This window comes from Panicum virgatum, chromosome 8N (assembly GCF_016808335.1).
Source record: "Panicum virgatum strain AP13 chromosome 8N, P.virgatum_v5, whole genome shotgun sequence".
Lineage (NCBI taxonomy): Eukaryota > Viridiplantae > Streptophyta > Magnoliopsida > Poales > Poaceae > Panicum > Panicum virgatum.
In genome coordinates this window covers 8,923,382-8,937,460 of record NC_053152.1, presented here as the reverse complement: position 1 = coordinate 8,937,460, position 14,079 = coordinate 8,923,382, and the positions used below count along the sequence as shown (strand labels likewise).

The window sequence follows — 14,079 nt, the reverse complement described above, 5'->3', positions numbered from 1 at the left end:
GGGAGCGAAATGGATCGAGACGGGAGGATAAGGTTGGACTGAGGCATGGGCATGCGTATAGGGAGCAGGTGGCACAGTGGAAGATTTCAAACAAAATTTAGCTCGATTTTGATCGTCCAAAACTCAGTATTTCACATTGAAACTTGAAATTAGATCAAAACAAGAGTTGTAGAGGGAGAAAAGATCTACAACATTGATATTGGACAAAAGTTGATCTGAGTCTTGGATTATGGCGAAAATTCACTACAAGAAATCTGTGACGAATTCTGACGAAATTTTTGTAACGTTTTCAGAGATCGTCACAGATTTGCAAATGGCCCATTTGGGCTCCAATTCGGGCCCAGTTTCTATGACGAACCTTTGATAACCGTCATGGATTGAAAATTAAAATCATCACAAAATAAGTTGCCTTTATTTGCTTGTGATGGAAGAAAAAAAAATTCTCCCGCAGAATTGGTGATAAGAAAAACAAAGAGCTGCTCATCAAAAAAAATAACGATAAAAAAATGGGAGAAAAAAAGAGAGAATGGAGCATTCGAACCATGGTCTCGAAGACCAGGCCGCCGCACCATAACACTGTTCTACACCTTCATTTGAGCTAATAGGGCATCGAACTCTGATCTTCAAGATAAGAAGCGCAAGCCCTACCAACTGCTCCACACCTTCGGTTATGATGATGAATGGTATTATCCTATTTATAGACTAGTATCTCATGTTTTAATAATTTGGAGAAAAAAGAGGCGCATAGAGCAGCGGGGATTCGAACCGGGGCATGGCGATAAGACCCGGGTGCCCAACCAATGAGCCGGGCCTTTGTTTGTGGTGAATTGGATAATAATTATTTTATATACTAGTGTTGTGACGTGGCCCTACAATGAAGAACTGATGTGTGATTCATCTTTTTCTTTTTGATCCGGAATTAAATTTTGTAATTAGTATTTCTTCCTCATATGAACTCCAAATTTGATGGTTCTTTTTTCTGAATTTTTGTAAAATCAGGATCTTTTATTTAGTGGCTTTTGTTTGTACGTTAATTACTATATCTTGATTGTTTTCGTAATACATGTTTTATTCCAATTAAATAGAGAATTGAAAAACATGTTTTTGCATAACAATAGGTAATGTAACTTGATATTTGTTCAATGTTATGGTCAACATAAGGTGGTGTCTAAATTTGAGGTGCATACAAGTTCGAACATGTTATGAGGTATTCAAATCTCAAAGTTTGACTTGAGATATATGAAACTATGTGAGAGAGGTATCCATTTGTGAACAATGTATAGTGACATACTATTAGAACTACTTGATTTTTTTTATGGGAAGCTAAACGACCAAAAATATGTTGTCATTCCAATTTGTAGAATTTTCAGACCAAACTTAGATATTATTATAATTATTCTATGGCATCTTAGTGAGATAGAAGTATGAATTATCTATAGGAAACAATTGAATTATTGATCTATCTGGAGAATATGGGTTATAATGGAACATATGAGGCTAAATATTGATCTATTAAATGTAAAAATTGTACTGAGGTATATAAGATAAATTATTTTATAAGTTATCTTGCAAGGGTGATATTTTTAATTACATGTAAAAACAATAAATAGTATTGGGCTCAAAGTAACATCAAATTCGGCTTGGCCAGCCCACCTCCCATTTGGCCCCACATGTTAGTCACACGAGATATTTTAGCTGCCCCACCACGCGCAACTCGCCCGCGTGCGAAATTTTCCAATGAACGGGCGCGGGTGTTTGAAATTTCAGAGACGTAAAAACCTTCCCCTAGCTGAACCCACTGCCACCCTTCTCCCTATGCCTCCCCTCCTCCCCGCCGCCACCCTCCTCCCTCTCCCTCTCCTCCCAACACCGCCACGCCCACCCCTCCCAACCACCACCGCCGCGCCCTGTACTTCAACCACATGCCGGATGCTCGACCCCACGACGACAGACAGCGACCGGCCGTTGGTGCGCCAGATCTGTCGTCACCTCCTCCCTCCTCCATCCTCGCCTCCTGTCATCATGGACAGCCCTACCCCGGCTGCCGGCAGATCCACCGCTGTACGCCGGATCCCGGGCTCCCCCTGCCGGATCCGTCCCCTGCAGGCCCGGGAGGGCAGTTCCCACTCTTCCCGGCACGTCCTGCTGCTCGGATGGGGCACGGCTGCTGCGCGTGGCTCCCGGGGGCCCCCGACTCGCGTAGCTCCGGTGCAGGCAGCATGACTCATGGAGTCGGGCCCAGCAGTCGCGTCTTCCCCTCCACGCACCACTGTAGATAGGAGGCTGCCGGCGCCATGGAGGATCCTCTTCTCAGATCCATCTCCGCCCTCCACAACTCACCCTGCAGCAGCGACGGGTGCAGTGGATCCACAAACTCCTCCACCATTCCGCCATGGCAGCCTGGGCGTCGTGGCCCTTCTTCGTCGCGGCTCCTGGGGCGATGTTCTGGGCGGAGCCCCCCTTCCAATCGCCACCTCCGCATCTTCCCGACCCAAAGCAGTGGAGACGTCACTATGGCGAGATCCAGGTGGGGGCTGTAGGCTAAATCCTGCACGGTAACACACTATAGCCACATAGTAGTGTTTCTCCTCTCTTTTTCTTGCATAGGTGTTCTTGCTTGTGCAAATTTTGCTCCGATCCCTTTTAACCATCCTACAACCAGTACTACTACAATAAGGGTAGCAGAGTAATAGAAGAGAGCAGATGGGGCATGCACATAACCTGTTTGATTAAATGCCTTAATGCTCAACATCTATTATGCCTCTCTACCGTAACTATGGATGTGTTTTTACTTAAGTCTCTTGAAAAGCAAATGCTTGAGCACATCTCTTCATTGTTCTATCTTTTCTATTTATCATCTACTGTAATGATTATTAAATATCTCACTGTGCCCTTGATGTATGCTTGGTGCTAACTGCTTGCACTGTGCCCTTGATGTATGCTTGGTGCTAACTGCTGTGTTGCTATGCTGATGCTTCCACTCCCCATGGTCCTGAGGCTAGAGCTCCTCGCCGGCGGCCGTGGCGATGCGCAAGCCCAAGGTAAGTTGTCCTCCCTCTGATGTGGACAACTAGGAGCATTGGTTCTGAATGTGTTTCATCACAAGCAACAATATACTTTCAGTCTATTTGTGCAGGGACAACAACAGCTGAGGTCTTTTCTCGCCGACAGTGCAATAGTTGCAGCTGGACTTCTCTCAGTTTGATCTGATGGTCTCCTACTGAAGCTTGGCACTTGTATCAGGTAAGCATGTAAGGAGCCGAAGGTCTATGAGGTTTGTAATGTTTGAAGCCAAATGTAGAAAGTTGATCTAACATGCTTAGAATTCTTCTTATATATTTTCTCAATTGTTTCAGATTTTGAAAATGAACCCTGAGGATGAAGCTGAAGAGGATGGTGCTAATATTGACTTGGACTCACAAATAAATAAACTTTCCTAAATTGATCTTAGTTGATGTCTAATGTCATGAATGCTCTTCACTTTATCATTGCCTGTTGATTGAATAATGTGCCTATCTAATTTACAAGAGATATCTGATAGTTATGCACTTGCCTGTTGAGTGAATAATTGGTTGTTACTTCGACTTATGAAAGATGACAACTGCCCCGGATTGCTTCTGTTATAAGAATACTATTAGGATAATATAGTTGATCTATTTGCTACATGCATCAAAATAATGTAGGGATCTGTTTCGCTACATGCATCTGTTCAGCTCTGAATGTCTATTGCATGAACTTTTTTAGCATGTCCTTTTGCCTGCGTTGTCTCTGCTAAATGATACTAGTTTTGTTCCTCAGTGCTTGTGGTAGTAGCTACCTAATATCGATTAGTACTGTATAGTAGTATTTTACTAGAGATAACTTAGTATATGTTTAAAGAATAGATAGATGTCTTTCTTCTATTATGCACTTGTTTTTATCTAGATCTTAGGGTTTTAGCTACCTGACTAGGATGAGCATTCATACAGTAGGATGTGCTTAAGATTTGTTATTGCAACCAAATGCTAAGATCTGTTTGTACATATGTTAGTTGTACTGCAGATTTGTTATATTTAAGGACATTCAAAATATAATAACTACACTACCTGCTAATAGTTTTTTGTGTTGTTTTTTTATTTGCTGGTTGCAGCAAGCAACGAAAGATGCGAGAGACTGAGCATCACGACCCAAAAGATGGTACACTTCTATAAAAAAATGGTTGCAGCAAGTAAGGGAGTATGTGTTAATCTGATTTCAACTGATATTTCAGAGAACAAATGTAATCAGCTATTGTGATGTGCTTCTGAATGTAACCTGAGATGTTGAATCTTTTGTTTATTGAGATTATGATATACTGGACCTAATATGCTGTAATTCTGATAAATGGGCTGAAAACTTACTATGTCATTTGGGCTGTAATGACTATTCTGGTGAATGTATGACAAATTGGATTGAATTTGATGGGCCCAATTTTAGTGGACTTGTTTAGTGAGCTTTGATTTGATAGTGGATAAAAAATGGCCCAACTGACTGGCTCAGTTCTAAAATGGGCTGTCATTCTCCACATCATTAGTGATGTCACCAGCCACGTCATCAATGACGTCATCATCCACGTCACGAGCCATGTCATTGTACACGTGTCATCATCATTATCCACCTCACTAGTCTTGTTGGTTGACGTGGCAAATATTTGTGAGGTTAAATTTCGTCACGAATGTTGGGCTTGGGCTGGACTTGAATTTGGTTGCACAAGCCTAAGGGCATTTTACGACGGTTAGAAAACGTCATAGATTGTGCTGATTTGTGACGATTTTAAAGAAAACGTCACCTGATTTAATCTATGACGCTCAATACATGACACTGTCTGAAATCGTCACTAACAATTTTTTATGATGAATTTTCAGCGATCTATGACGAAAATGTTCCGTCATAGAATAAATGGTTTCTTGTAGTGTTAATACGCCATAAAATTGTTTTAATGGATGTATAATTCTGACATAAAAATTTTATAGGAATTTACGATATTTGAGATATATGTTATTTATATTTGACGTATGGCTAGGTTACAGATAGTATTAAAGAATCGTATAGAAGTGGAAACAAATGTTAAAGTTGCATAGTGGTTCGCCATGCTCAGCACCAGCGATAGGTTCCAGGTTCGAATCCCTCTAGTGGCGCTGAGTTGCATTTTGTTTTTTTTTTAATTGAAGCTTGACCTGGTGGATGTTGATCTGGCTGTCGCGCGCCGGGGCTCCCAGCCGGGTGACACATGATGAATGGGCCAAGCCACACCAGGTTATCTAGGGTAAAATGCCACAAACTTTCATAACAGTAGAAGTGGCACAGTGGTTAGAGCGTTTGGGCCTGAAACGCTAGATCAGGTTTCAAATCCCATCTTTTCCACAATTTTTTTGATTTAAATCCAGCATGCCCATACTGACACATGGGCCTGTGCCGGACACGTGGAACTGGTGGTTCAAGATGACTAGGCCAGAAAACTAATTTTTTAGCAAAACCAGAAAACTAATGACAGCTTCATTTTCAATCTATGACGGTTAGTGAGGTTCGTCACAGAAATCGGGCCCGAATTTGGGCTTGGATGGGCTATTTGCAAATTTGTGATGAAAATTCGCAAATCGTCATAGATGGTCCATCGTTTATGACATTCTTTGAATTCGTCACAGATTAAATGATTTTTTGCAGTGTTTTTTTTTTTGTTGTATGGATGGTCTGCGGTAAGAAACTTGGTTGTTTGGCAGTATTCAATTGTCTACCTTTTCTGACATGCCATGCTTATGGAGTTATGGTAACATATTTTTCTCCATGATAGATATGCTAGGCACCAGGGTTCTTACGCCTCGGCTAACCCACCCTCCAACTCTAACGAGATTCAAACCCAGACCATTTGATTTAGAGGCTGGCCTGCTAGTCGCTCGAGTCTCGTTCACCAAATATGATCAGCCCTCAATCCTCATTGAAGGTTGTGTAAAAGTAAAGGAATTGTGGAGCTCGATTGCTTGGGACTCAATTCCAAACCAATTTGATCTTTCACAACTTTTTTTTTACCGTATTAAAACATAGCACGCACGTGCAATGTTACTAGTACACAGAAAAAAAATAGTAATGTAAAAACACGGAAACCCCTTCAGCTAGCGCGTGCCTAATTAAATCAATCGCCTGCAACGATCGCGTCGTCTCCATGAACTGATGACCCCCCTCACTGCACGCGTTAGGCAGAGGCACCGTCACCGCTGAAAGAGTTCTCCAGAAAGTCATTTCCATCGACATGGCTATCGTCTCCATACCTCTCAAGGATCCACTTGCCGGTGACGCCGGAGATACGGAAAACATTCAGTGAAGTGTTTGGAATTTTCCGACGAATCGAGCCGTCGGGTGGATCTGTGTAACGACACAGCTCTAGTATGGCTGCATAGTGGGAGACCACCACAACCCGCTCCCCTGTCAAGGCAGTGACAATATTGTTATCAATTTAGCATAGAACCAAGCACATCAGACGTCAAAGGTGCCAATGAGCAGGTAACTTGCTATTACTGCCAATGAAGCCACCTAGGATCCTAGACGGACACTCTAAAAAATTGAGAAATCCTATAAATTCTCATCGAAATTAAAAACATCTGGCCATCAATCCAACAACTCTAATTATAATAACTATCAGATCTATTATCTTTTCTAATAAATTATCCACCTCTATCATTATGAAAATAAACTAAAATAACCCCCTAAACATATATTTAAATTATCCACCTCTGTCATTATAAAAGAAATTTAAAGTATCCCCCTAATCTTTGTGTAAATTACTCACCTACACCATTATAAAAATAATACAAATACCCCCTTAAATTTGCATATAGATTATCCAATTGTATTATTATTATTACAAGTTAAATTACTCCTAAATCTAAATCTAAATTATATAATTATACTAAAATATTAAAGTGCACCAATATAAAATTCTAACAATTATTGTTTCTATCATTATTAATATATTATTTATATAAAAATACTACCAAAGATATAAGTCGCCATGTATTCATGTATGATGGAAGAGACAAGAATATAATTTACAAACAAATAGTTCAACTAAATATATATTGAATACATGTGGAGGTGTGATGCAAAATAAAATCTATTGGAACAAGATAATGATAAATATATATTATAGAGTATGTGTTAGAATATTTAATAGATGAAAAAGGGCATGAGATAGATAATTATAATTATTGGTAACATTCTTATATTAATTCTAATTAGCTCGTGCGGAGCACCAGTTGATAGACTAGTTTAGAGTAAATTTCACTGGCAATCCTTAAACTTGTCCTAGGCTCTTATCCCAATCCCGGTATTCTTAAAATGCACATAATAGTCCTTGAACTTTTCTCACGCTCTCATCCCAGTCCTTGAATTTGTCCCGAGTTCTCATCCCGGTCCTCGTACTCTCAAAATTCACATATATAATGGTCTGTAAACTCATCCCATGCTCTCAAACAAGTTCATATATATACTTCCAATATATAGAAAAAACTTTTACGAATTGTTTCAAACTTTTCGAATTCCAAATCAAGTTCTAATCACTCAAAATTGACAAAAAGTTGATAGAAGCTCCACATTAGTTTAGACTGATTCAAATGGTGTGGCAGAGTATTAATACGAATCTGGTTTGCAGAATACCTCTGTGTTCCTGGGCAATCTTATTCAAATAGGAGACACATCGCTCGGTCAACTGATTCAGGCTCTCTCCACCACCCTGAAAATACAAAGTGTTGATAAGCCTTGAGAGTGAAGTACATACTTCCATGGGTTTATCATCGGTGCAAAGTAAAGTACTTAAGGGAAACTTGAGCTATTATCAACTTCTCCTTCAGTTGTAGCTAGCAACAGCATGTTCAAAACATTGGTACAGCTATTCACATGGCTTAAGTCGATTCAAGATCTGAATAAGTATGCTCAGCCATTGTAATTCGTAAGTGAAAAGAAAAACAAGAAGGACAAGGCTATCTTTGCCCGGCCCATATATGCCAAATCTTCAGTACTATTTTCGCATTAAAACTTTAAAAGCTTGAGGATGATATATGCTTGACATCCTAGCCTTACTTCACAAGTCACGAATTAATATTTCAATCTGGATAAATTAATATGTGAATTTACCGGTATTTCTTTATTTCTACTATCAGGATCAGAGCCCTCAGTAATTTCAAAAATGCCAAAGCTCCTAAAAACATCTGGATTTTTATTTACAGCATCATCCCACTTCAAGCCTTGGAGATATCCCATGTGCATTTCTCTCAGTGCCTCATTCACCACCAACTGAAAAAAAAACATTTGAGAAACGGGACAGATAGAATACACAATGAACTTATTCCATTTCCTTTCAGAAAAAAAGAATAGAATGCCCTTACATTTGTTACACCACAAACTTTTGCTACAATTTCTGCAGTCTCAGCAGCACGCTTCAAATCGGAAGAGTATATGGCAGCTGGTTTGCCTTCTTTTGGCAGCCGATGAGCCACCTTATAAATTTACCAGATTTTTTACAAAAATGTTATTGCATTGCTTGTCATGGAACTGCAAACAATAATCAGTTCTGAATTGCAGTTTGAGAAAATGAACCATACCACAAGGGCTTGGTGTCTACCAGTCTCATTTAGCTCTGGGTCCAATTGTCCCTGTTGAAGGATCTTTATTTCCGTCAGTAAAATAATTTCCTTTTTCTTAAAGAAATGACAGCTAATGGAGGAATGGCTACAAGGAGCTCCAAATTCTAGCATTTTTCGTAGATGATAGGACCATATTGCTGCAGTTTAATGCAAAAGGTTTCGCATCCTTTTCTAAGGGTGTCTAATCATCACTTTTAGCGAATTGCATCAGTTGCTGCATCCTTTCTCCCCCGGCTCCAGCGCCTCCATTGTCATCCTCCACCACTGCCATCACTAATTATCATGCTCCCATCTCCCCCTCACCATCCCCGCCCGGCCGCCATCCTCCACTGTCCGCGGGCAGCGCCCCCGCTGCCCCGCCTCACCGCCTTCTTGACTGGATCCACCGCGGGCCGACGACCCCCGGCGACCATCTATACCTCAGAACCCGGTGACCCGATCTCAACTCCGGCAACCCAGAACCCCTAGGACCCTAACCTGGTTGCTTGACAACCGACGGTTCTGGCGGAGTTCCAGCGGTGCCGCAGCTATGCCTTCTGCGACAACACGCATCGCACCCACGTACATGATAAATAGATGCCGCGTCCTTTTCCAGCAGCTTCCAAAATTCAACCAGCCAATATTCAACGTTTAAGAACCAAAAGATCTCACATATATACTACACGCATGACTGATTTATATAGCTAAGATAGTATTGCTGGATTATCCATTCATCATCAACATCATGTAAGTAAATATGGACGCTAAAGGTATTGTTTTCTTCCAGTCATATCGCCATTTTCTAGTTAGGTGCAGATATGACAAAAGAGACATTGTGGTATGAGGTAGTTAGATATTGAATCTTTGGAGTGTATTTTTATTGAAGAGATGGATGGCAGATCAAAACATGCATAAATAAATGCATTAACATTCGAAGGATGGACAAATTGCCAGCAACCAATCATGTGTGGTACGTTGTGACCCGTCAACAGCTTCCCTTTTGTTTGGAAAACAGCAAGATGGCGAAGAATCAGGAGGGGCGACCGACCTGGATGATGTGGGAGGCGTTCCAGGTGGTTTCCCCATGCCGCACCACTACCACCTCTGTGAACTCCTCGTCGCCACTGGGCGGCGCCGCCAGGGTGGGCGACATGGCTCGGTGGGTGGCGGTGGCCCCTGCTAGCCTCAGCTCCTGCCGCAGCCGCAGCCGAGAGGGAGGGTACCCACCTGATATACTGTCGACGTTCACGGCAGCTTGGAGGAAGAAGCCACCCCGCTGGCCGCTTCTACAACCTGATGTCGCCAGCATTGTGGGATGCTGTGGAGGAACTTGTTTCCGCTCCCTGCGGTCTGGAAGTACAAGTGGCAACTGGCATTGTTTCGGCTCCTCTTCTTATCGTGGTTGCTGGTCACCAAATTAGTCATTTCACTATCGGAGTCGGCCAGTTTGGCGTGTGCTAGAGGCTAGCACACGGCAAAGGCTCTTTTACACACGCCAATGCCTTTGCCGTGTGTTGCACACAGTTTGTCGTGTGCTGCCATATGTTGTATGTGAATAGTAGAAAAAGTTTTGAGGTGAGAAGAGAAAAAAATGTTTACTTTGACGTATGCCTAAATAAAACACACACCAAAGCATGGCTTTGCGTCAGAAAAAAACACACGGCAAAGCGCTAAAAAGAAACACACGACAAAGCATGACTTTACCATGTATTATATTTTTGCCGTGGGTGCACATGACCAAGAGTTTCTTTGTCGTGTGCTCGATAGAAAGCACACGGCAAATACGCGTTTTCGCGTAGTGTTTGAAACTATTCTTGCTCCAATCATGGTGCAACTTAAGAAATTCTGAAGAGCACGAGACCACGTGTTCCATTATTATTACACTAGCATTCCTTTTCTAATGAAAAAAGGAAGCTTCCGCCGCAACTCGCCACATGCTTGGTTATTTGGTCAATGCATGGTGCTAGTTAGTGCTAGCATGATATTCCTTTGTCGAGTCAGGATGACAAACATCTCACTAGAAAGCTGACTATTTTTCACACATTACAAACAACGTGCAATTTCCTTATCAAAACACGCCCATTTCCATTTTGATTTTTCAAACCACCGCGATCCGTCGCCCGCGGGTCAGCGGCAGTAGCTGTGCCCAACGGCTCGTCCCCCACCTCCCGCCTCCTCCTTACTCCCAAATTTGTCACCCGTGGACTTCCCCAAGAAGCAAGGCGAGTGCGAGGCCAGAGGGGCGGGATCGGACGCAGTGAGCCAGTGATCGAGTGAGCTGCGACTCCCTCCCAATCTGGCAGCCATGGCCGCCTCCACAACCAACCCAGTTTTCCGCGTGTGGCGTGCCCCGCGACTCCCTCCCGCCGCTCCCTGCGGTCTGCCGCCGCCTCGCCGCCATCCTCGCCTCTTTGCTGTTTATTTTGTTAATCTTATTTGTCCAGCTGTGTAGTCTTTAGAATCCAGTTTGTATACGTACTCATTGTGTTGCATGGCATAGTGGCCAAGAGGGGCAGCCATGCATGGTGCATTGGTGTTGCAAGCGCCTGGCCGCCCGCCCGCACACACTTAAGTGGGATGAAACTTCTCTGCGGTGGTGTCGCACGATGCATGTGTGCAATACCACAAAGGATGATTACGCGTGGCGAGATCAAGACTCACGGGATTGTGATTCTGCGTGAGTGTTGATCACTATATAGGGGCGGATTTAGTGGTGAGTCTAGAGGGGCTCGAGTCACTGCTACAAATATAATTTGTAGCAACGGCTCAATTATTTTTAGAGGCGGATCTAAATTTAACATGTTGCTACAAATGGACTTCGGTACCGTACAAACTCACACGCCCTTAGAAACACCATTTGTAGGGGCGGCTCAACCACCCACCCCCCCGCTGTCGGGGTGGGCAAATTTAACCGAAAACCGAGAATCGAACCGAAATAACCGAGAACCGAAACCGAGTAGTTCGGTTCATGTTTCTCAGGAACCAAATTTACTCGGTTAATTCGGTTCGGTTCCCCGGTTAACCGAAGAACCGAGTCATTCAACCCAATAGCCCATTAAAGGCCCAACTGACCCACAAAGCCACAAACCCTAGATCAGCCTCCATCCTCCCACTCCCGCTCCCACCTCCAACCTGCCAGCCGCCAGCCCCCTGCCCCTGCCCCCCTCTAGCCGCCGGCCATCGTGGCCTGACCAGGCGCCCGCCGCCGCGCCGTGCCTGCCTCCCCAGGCCCCGCCGCCATGCGCGCCCACCCACGGCGCCCGCCGCCACCGCCATCACCATCCCCCCTCCCCGGCCGCCGCCGCACGCCCACACCCACCCGCCGGGCCGGCAGCGGCCAGCGCCCGCAGCACCTCCCTCCCTCCCGACGTGGCGGCGCCTCCGGCCTCCCTACCTGCCTCCCATCCCGGCGCAGCGGCGCCTCCCTCTCTCCCTTACTCCCCGGCGGAGCGGCGACGGCAGCGCGCGGCCGCGGGAGGGCGCGGCGGCGGTGGATTGACGGTGCACGGCGGCTGTCACACCCCAAAATTTCAATTTTGGGATGTGAACATCTTTTCGAATATAATTATCCATCCCCTAAATATTTTGAGAATTTTCAAGATTTTTCTAGCATTTATTCTCTTTTGCTCCTTGAAATAAATTCATTTATTGGAAAGCACTAAAAAAATCTTTTCCACGAGCATCACCACGTCGAGGTCAACTTGTTCGGCCAGTACCCATTGCCCTCCATCTCCGGACGCGCCACCTGCGGGCCATCGCCGACGTTCCGATGAGCCAATCGCCATGCCGCACGACTTGATGTTATGGAGCGCCGGTCGAAACCTACGGCACCCCACTACTGGAAAAACGCACATTCGTCCGCGGCCGTTAGTACCGGTCATGGCTTTGGCCGGTACTAACGGGTAAATTTAGTACCGGGCCAAAGGAACAGTTTAACCAGCCGGTACTAATGCGCCCACTATAAATTGGCACCCTTCTTCCTCCCCGAGCCCGAGCCAGTGCCATTTAACCAGAGAAGCTCGAGCTCGGGGTTGTTCTTCCCTTAGAGAGTTGCCGCCATTTGTTCTAGTTTTAGTGAGTGTTCTAGTTATCCAAGTACTCCAAAGGTTTGGAACTTCATCCTCTCTTCATTGATAGTCTTTATTCTTCGTTTTATGCTCTATAGATAGAGAAATTTGTGACTTTTAGAAATTGAGGATGAGTATGATTTCTTTGATTTATGCAATGATTTGAGATATATAGAACCGATGACTTTAATGTGGGAGTAGGTTTATTGGCTAGGTTGAATATGAAAAATTTATAGACATATTTTTCAATCATTTTCTATATATTACAAATGACCGTAGCACATTTTTTATTTTTAGATTCAGATGAGCATGTGGACAGTAGAAATTTTTAGAATGAGTGTAGACAAAACATGTGATTGTAGTAGATATAACCATAATGTGGATAGTTAATTTTTTTATAATGAACTAATGAAAGAATTATAATAGATTTTTTATTATGAATTGATTATTTTGACACTCTAGTGATGTATTTATTCAGGCTCACGTTGAAACTATCTATAAGCTAAAAAAATCTTTATTTCGAAACAAGTATACGTCGTTAATCTCCATCCAATAGTGATGACACTACCTTTCGGGGAAACACTATGCGCTATATGGACGTCGCGAATCGGTTGGTCGTATCACCAGCACTTCCGATTGATACGAAGACAGCATTTGACGTAGTCAGCGTGGCCGTTGTTGCACTGAGAGCAGATCAACGAGCACGCTGCCTGTGCCTAGTGCTGTGTTCCTATTAACCGGAAATGTTGGTGCTGCGACTGGCCGATTGGTGACATCCTTGTACCGCACCGTGTCCCCCCGAAAGGCATTGTCATCACCGCAGGGTCGAGGTTACCGACATATATATTTTCCGAAATAAAGTTTTTTTTTCTTCTAGATGGTTTCTGGATATTGAAAAGTGTATTCTCCTGGAACTGAAGGGTGTCAAAATAATTAGGAGTCATCATCCTCTCTTGTTTGATGGTATTTATTATTTGTTTCATGCTTTGTAGTTTGAAATATTTGTGATTTTTAGAAATATATAGAACACGATTTCTTTGATTTATGCATGGATTTGAGATGTATAGAATCCATTACTTGAATTTGGAGAAGGTGTATTGGATAGTTTCAATGTGGATAATTTATAGGGATTTTTTTTAATTTTTTTCAAGTGGCATGGTTAATTAGTTTGGTATTTGTTATGTATTTAGTTGCATTATTTTGGCACTCTAATGATGTATTTATTCGGGCTCATATGGAAACCATCGAGAAGTTTTAAAATATATGTTTCGGATCATGAATATGTCGTTAACCTTGATCCTGCAGTGAAAACACTGCTATTCGGGGCTAGCATCGATATCCACGATACGGTGCAGTATATATGAGGACGCGATGAAGGA

At 43.2% G+C, this 14,079-nt stretch overlaps 1 protein-coding gene across 1 annotated transcript; it reads right to left on the bottom strand.

The window, feature by feature from the left end:
• Positions 1-6,208: 6,208 nt before the first annotated feature.
• Positions 6,209-13,541, bottom strand: LOC120684462 (phosphoglycerate mutase-like protein 4). Its single transcript, XM_039966320.1, has 7 exons — positions 13,519-13,541; positions 9,682-9,757; positions 8,613-8,663; positions 8,397-8,507; positions 8,146-8,304; positions 7,669-7,744; positions 6,209-6,438 (listed from the first exon to the last, which is right to left on the bottom strand). The coding sequence occupies exons 1-7, from the start codon at positions 13,539-13,541 to the stop codon at positions 6,209-6,211; spliced, it is 726 nt and encodes a 241-aa protein (XP_039822254.1).
• Positions 13,542-14,079: the final 538 nt, after the last annotated feature.

Coding starts and splice junctions, on each gene's coding strand:
- LOC120684462 (XM_039966320.1), bottom strand. CDS start 13,541: ATGTCGGTAACCTCGACCCTGCG. Junction 8,305..8,396: donor AAGTTTGTGGTGTAACAAAT/GTAAGGGCATTC, acceptor TTTTTTTTTCAG/TTGGTGGTGAATGAGGCACT. Junction 6,439..7,668: donor GATTGCCCAGGAACACAGAG/GTATTCTGCAAA, acceptor CTGCCTTGACAG/GGGAGCGGGTTGTGGTGGTC.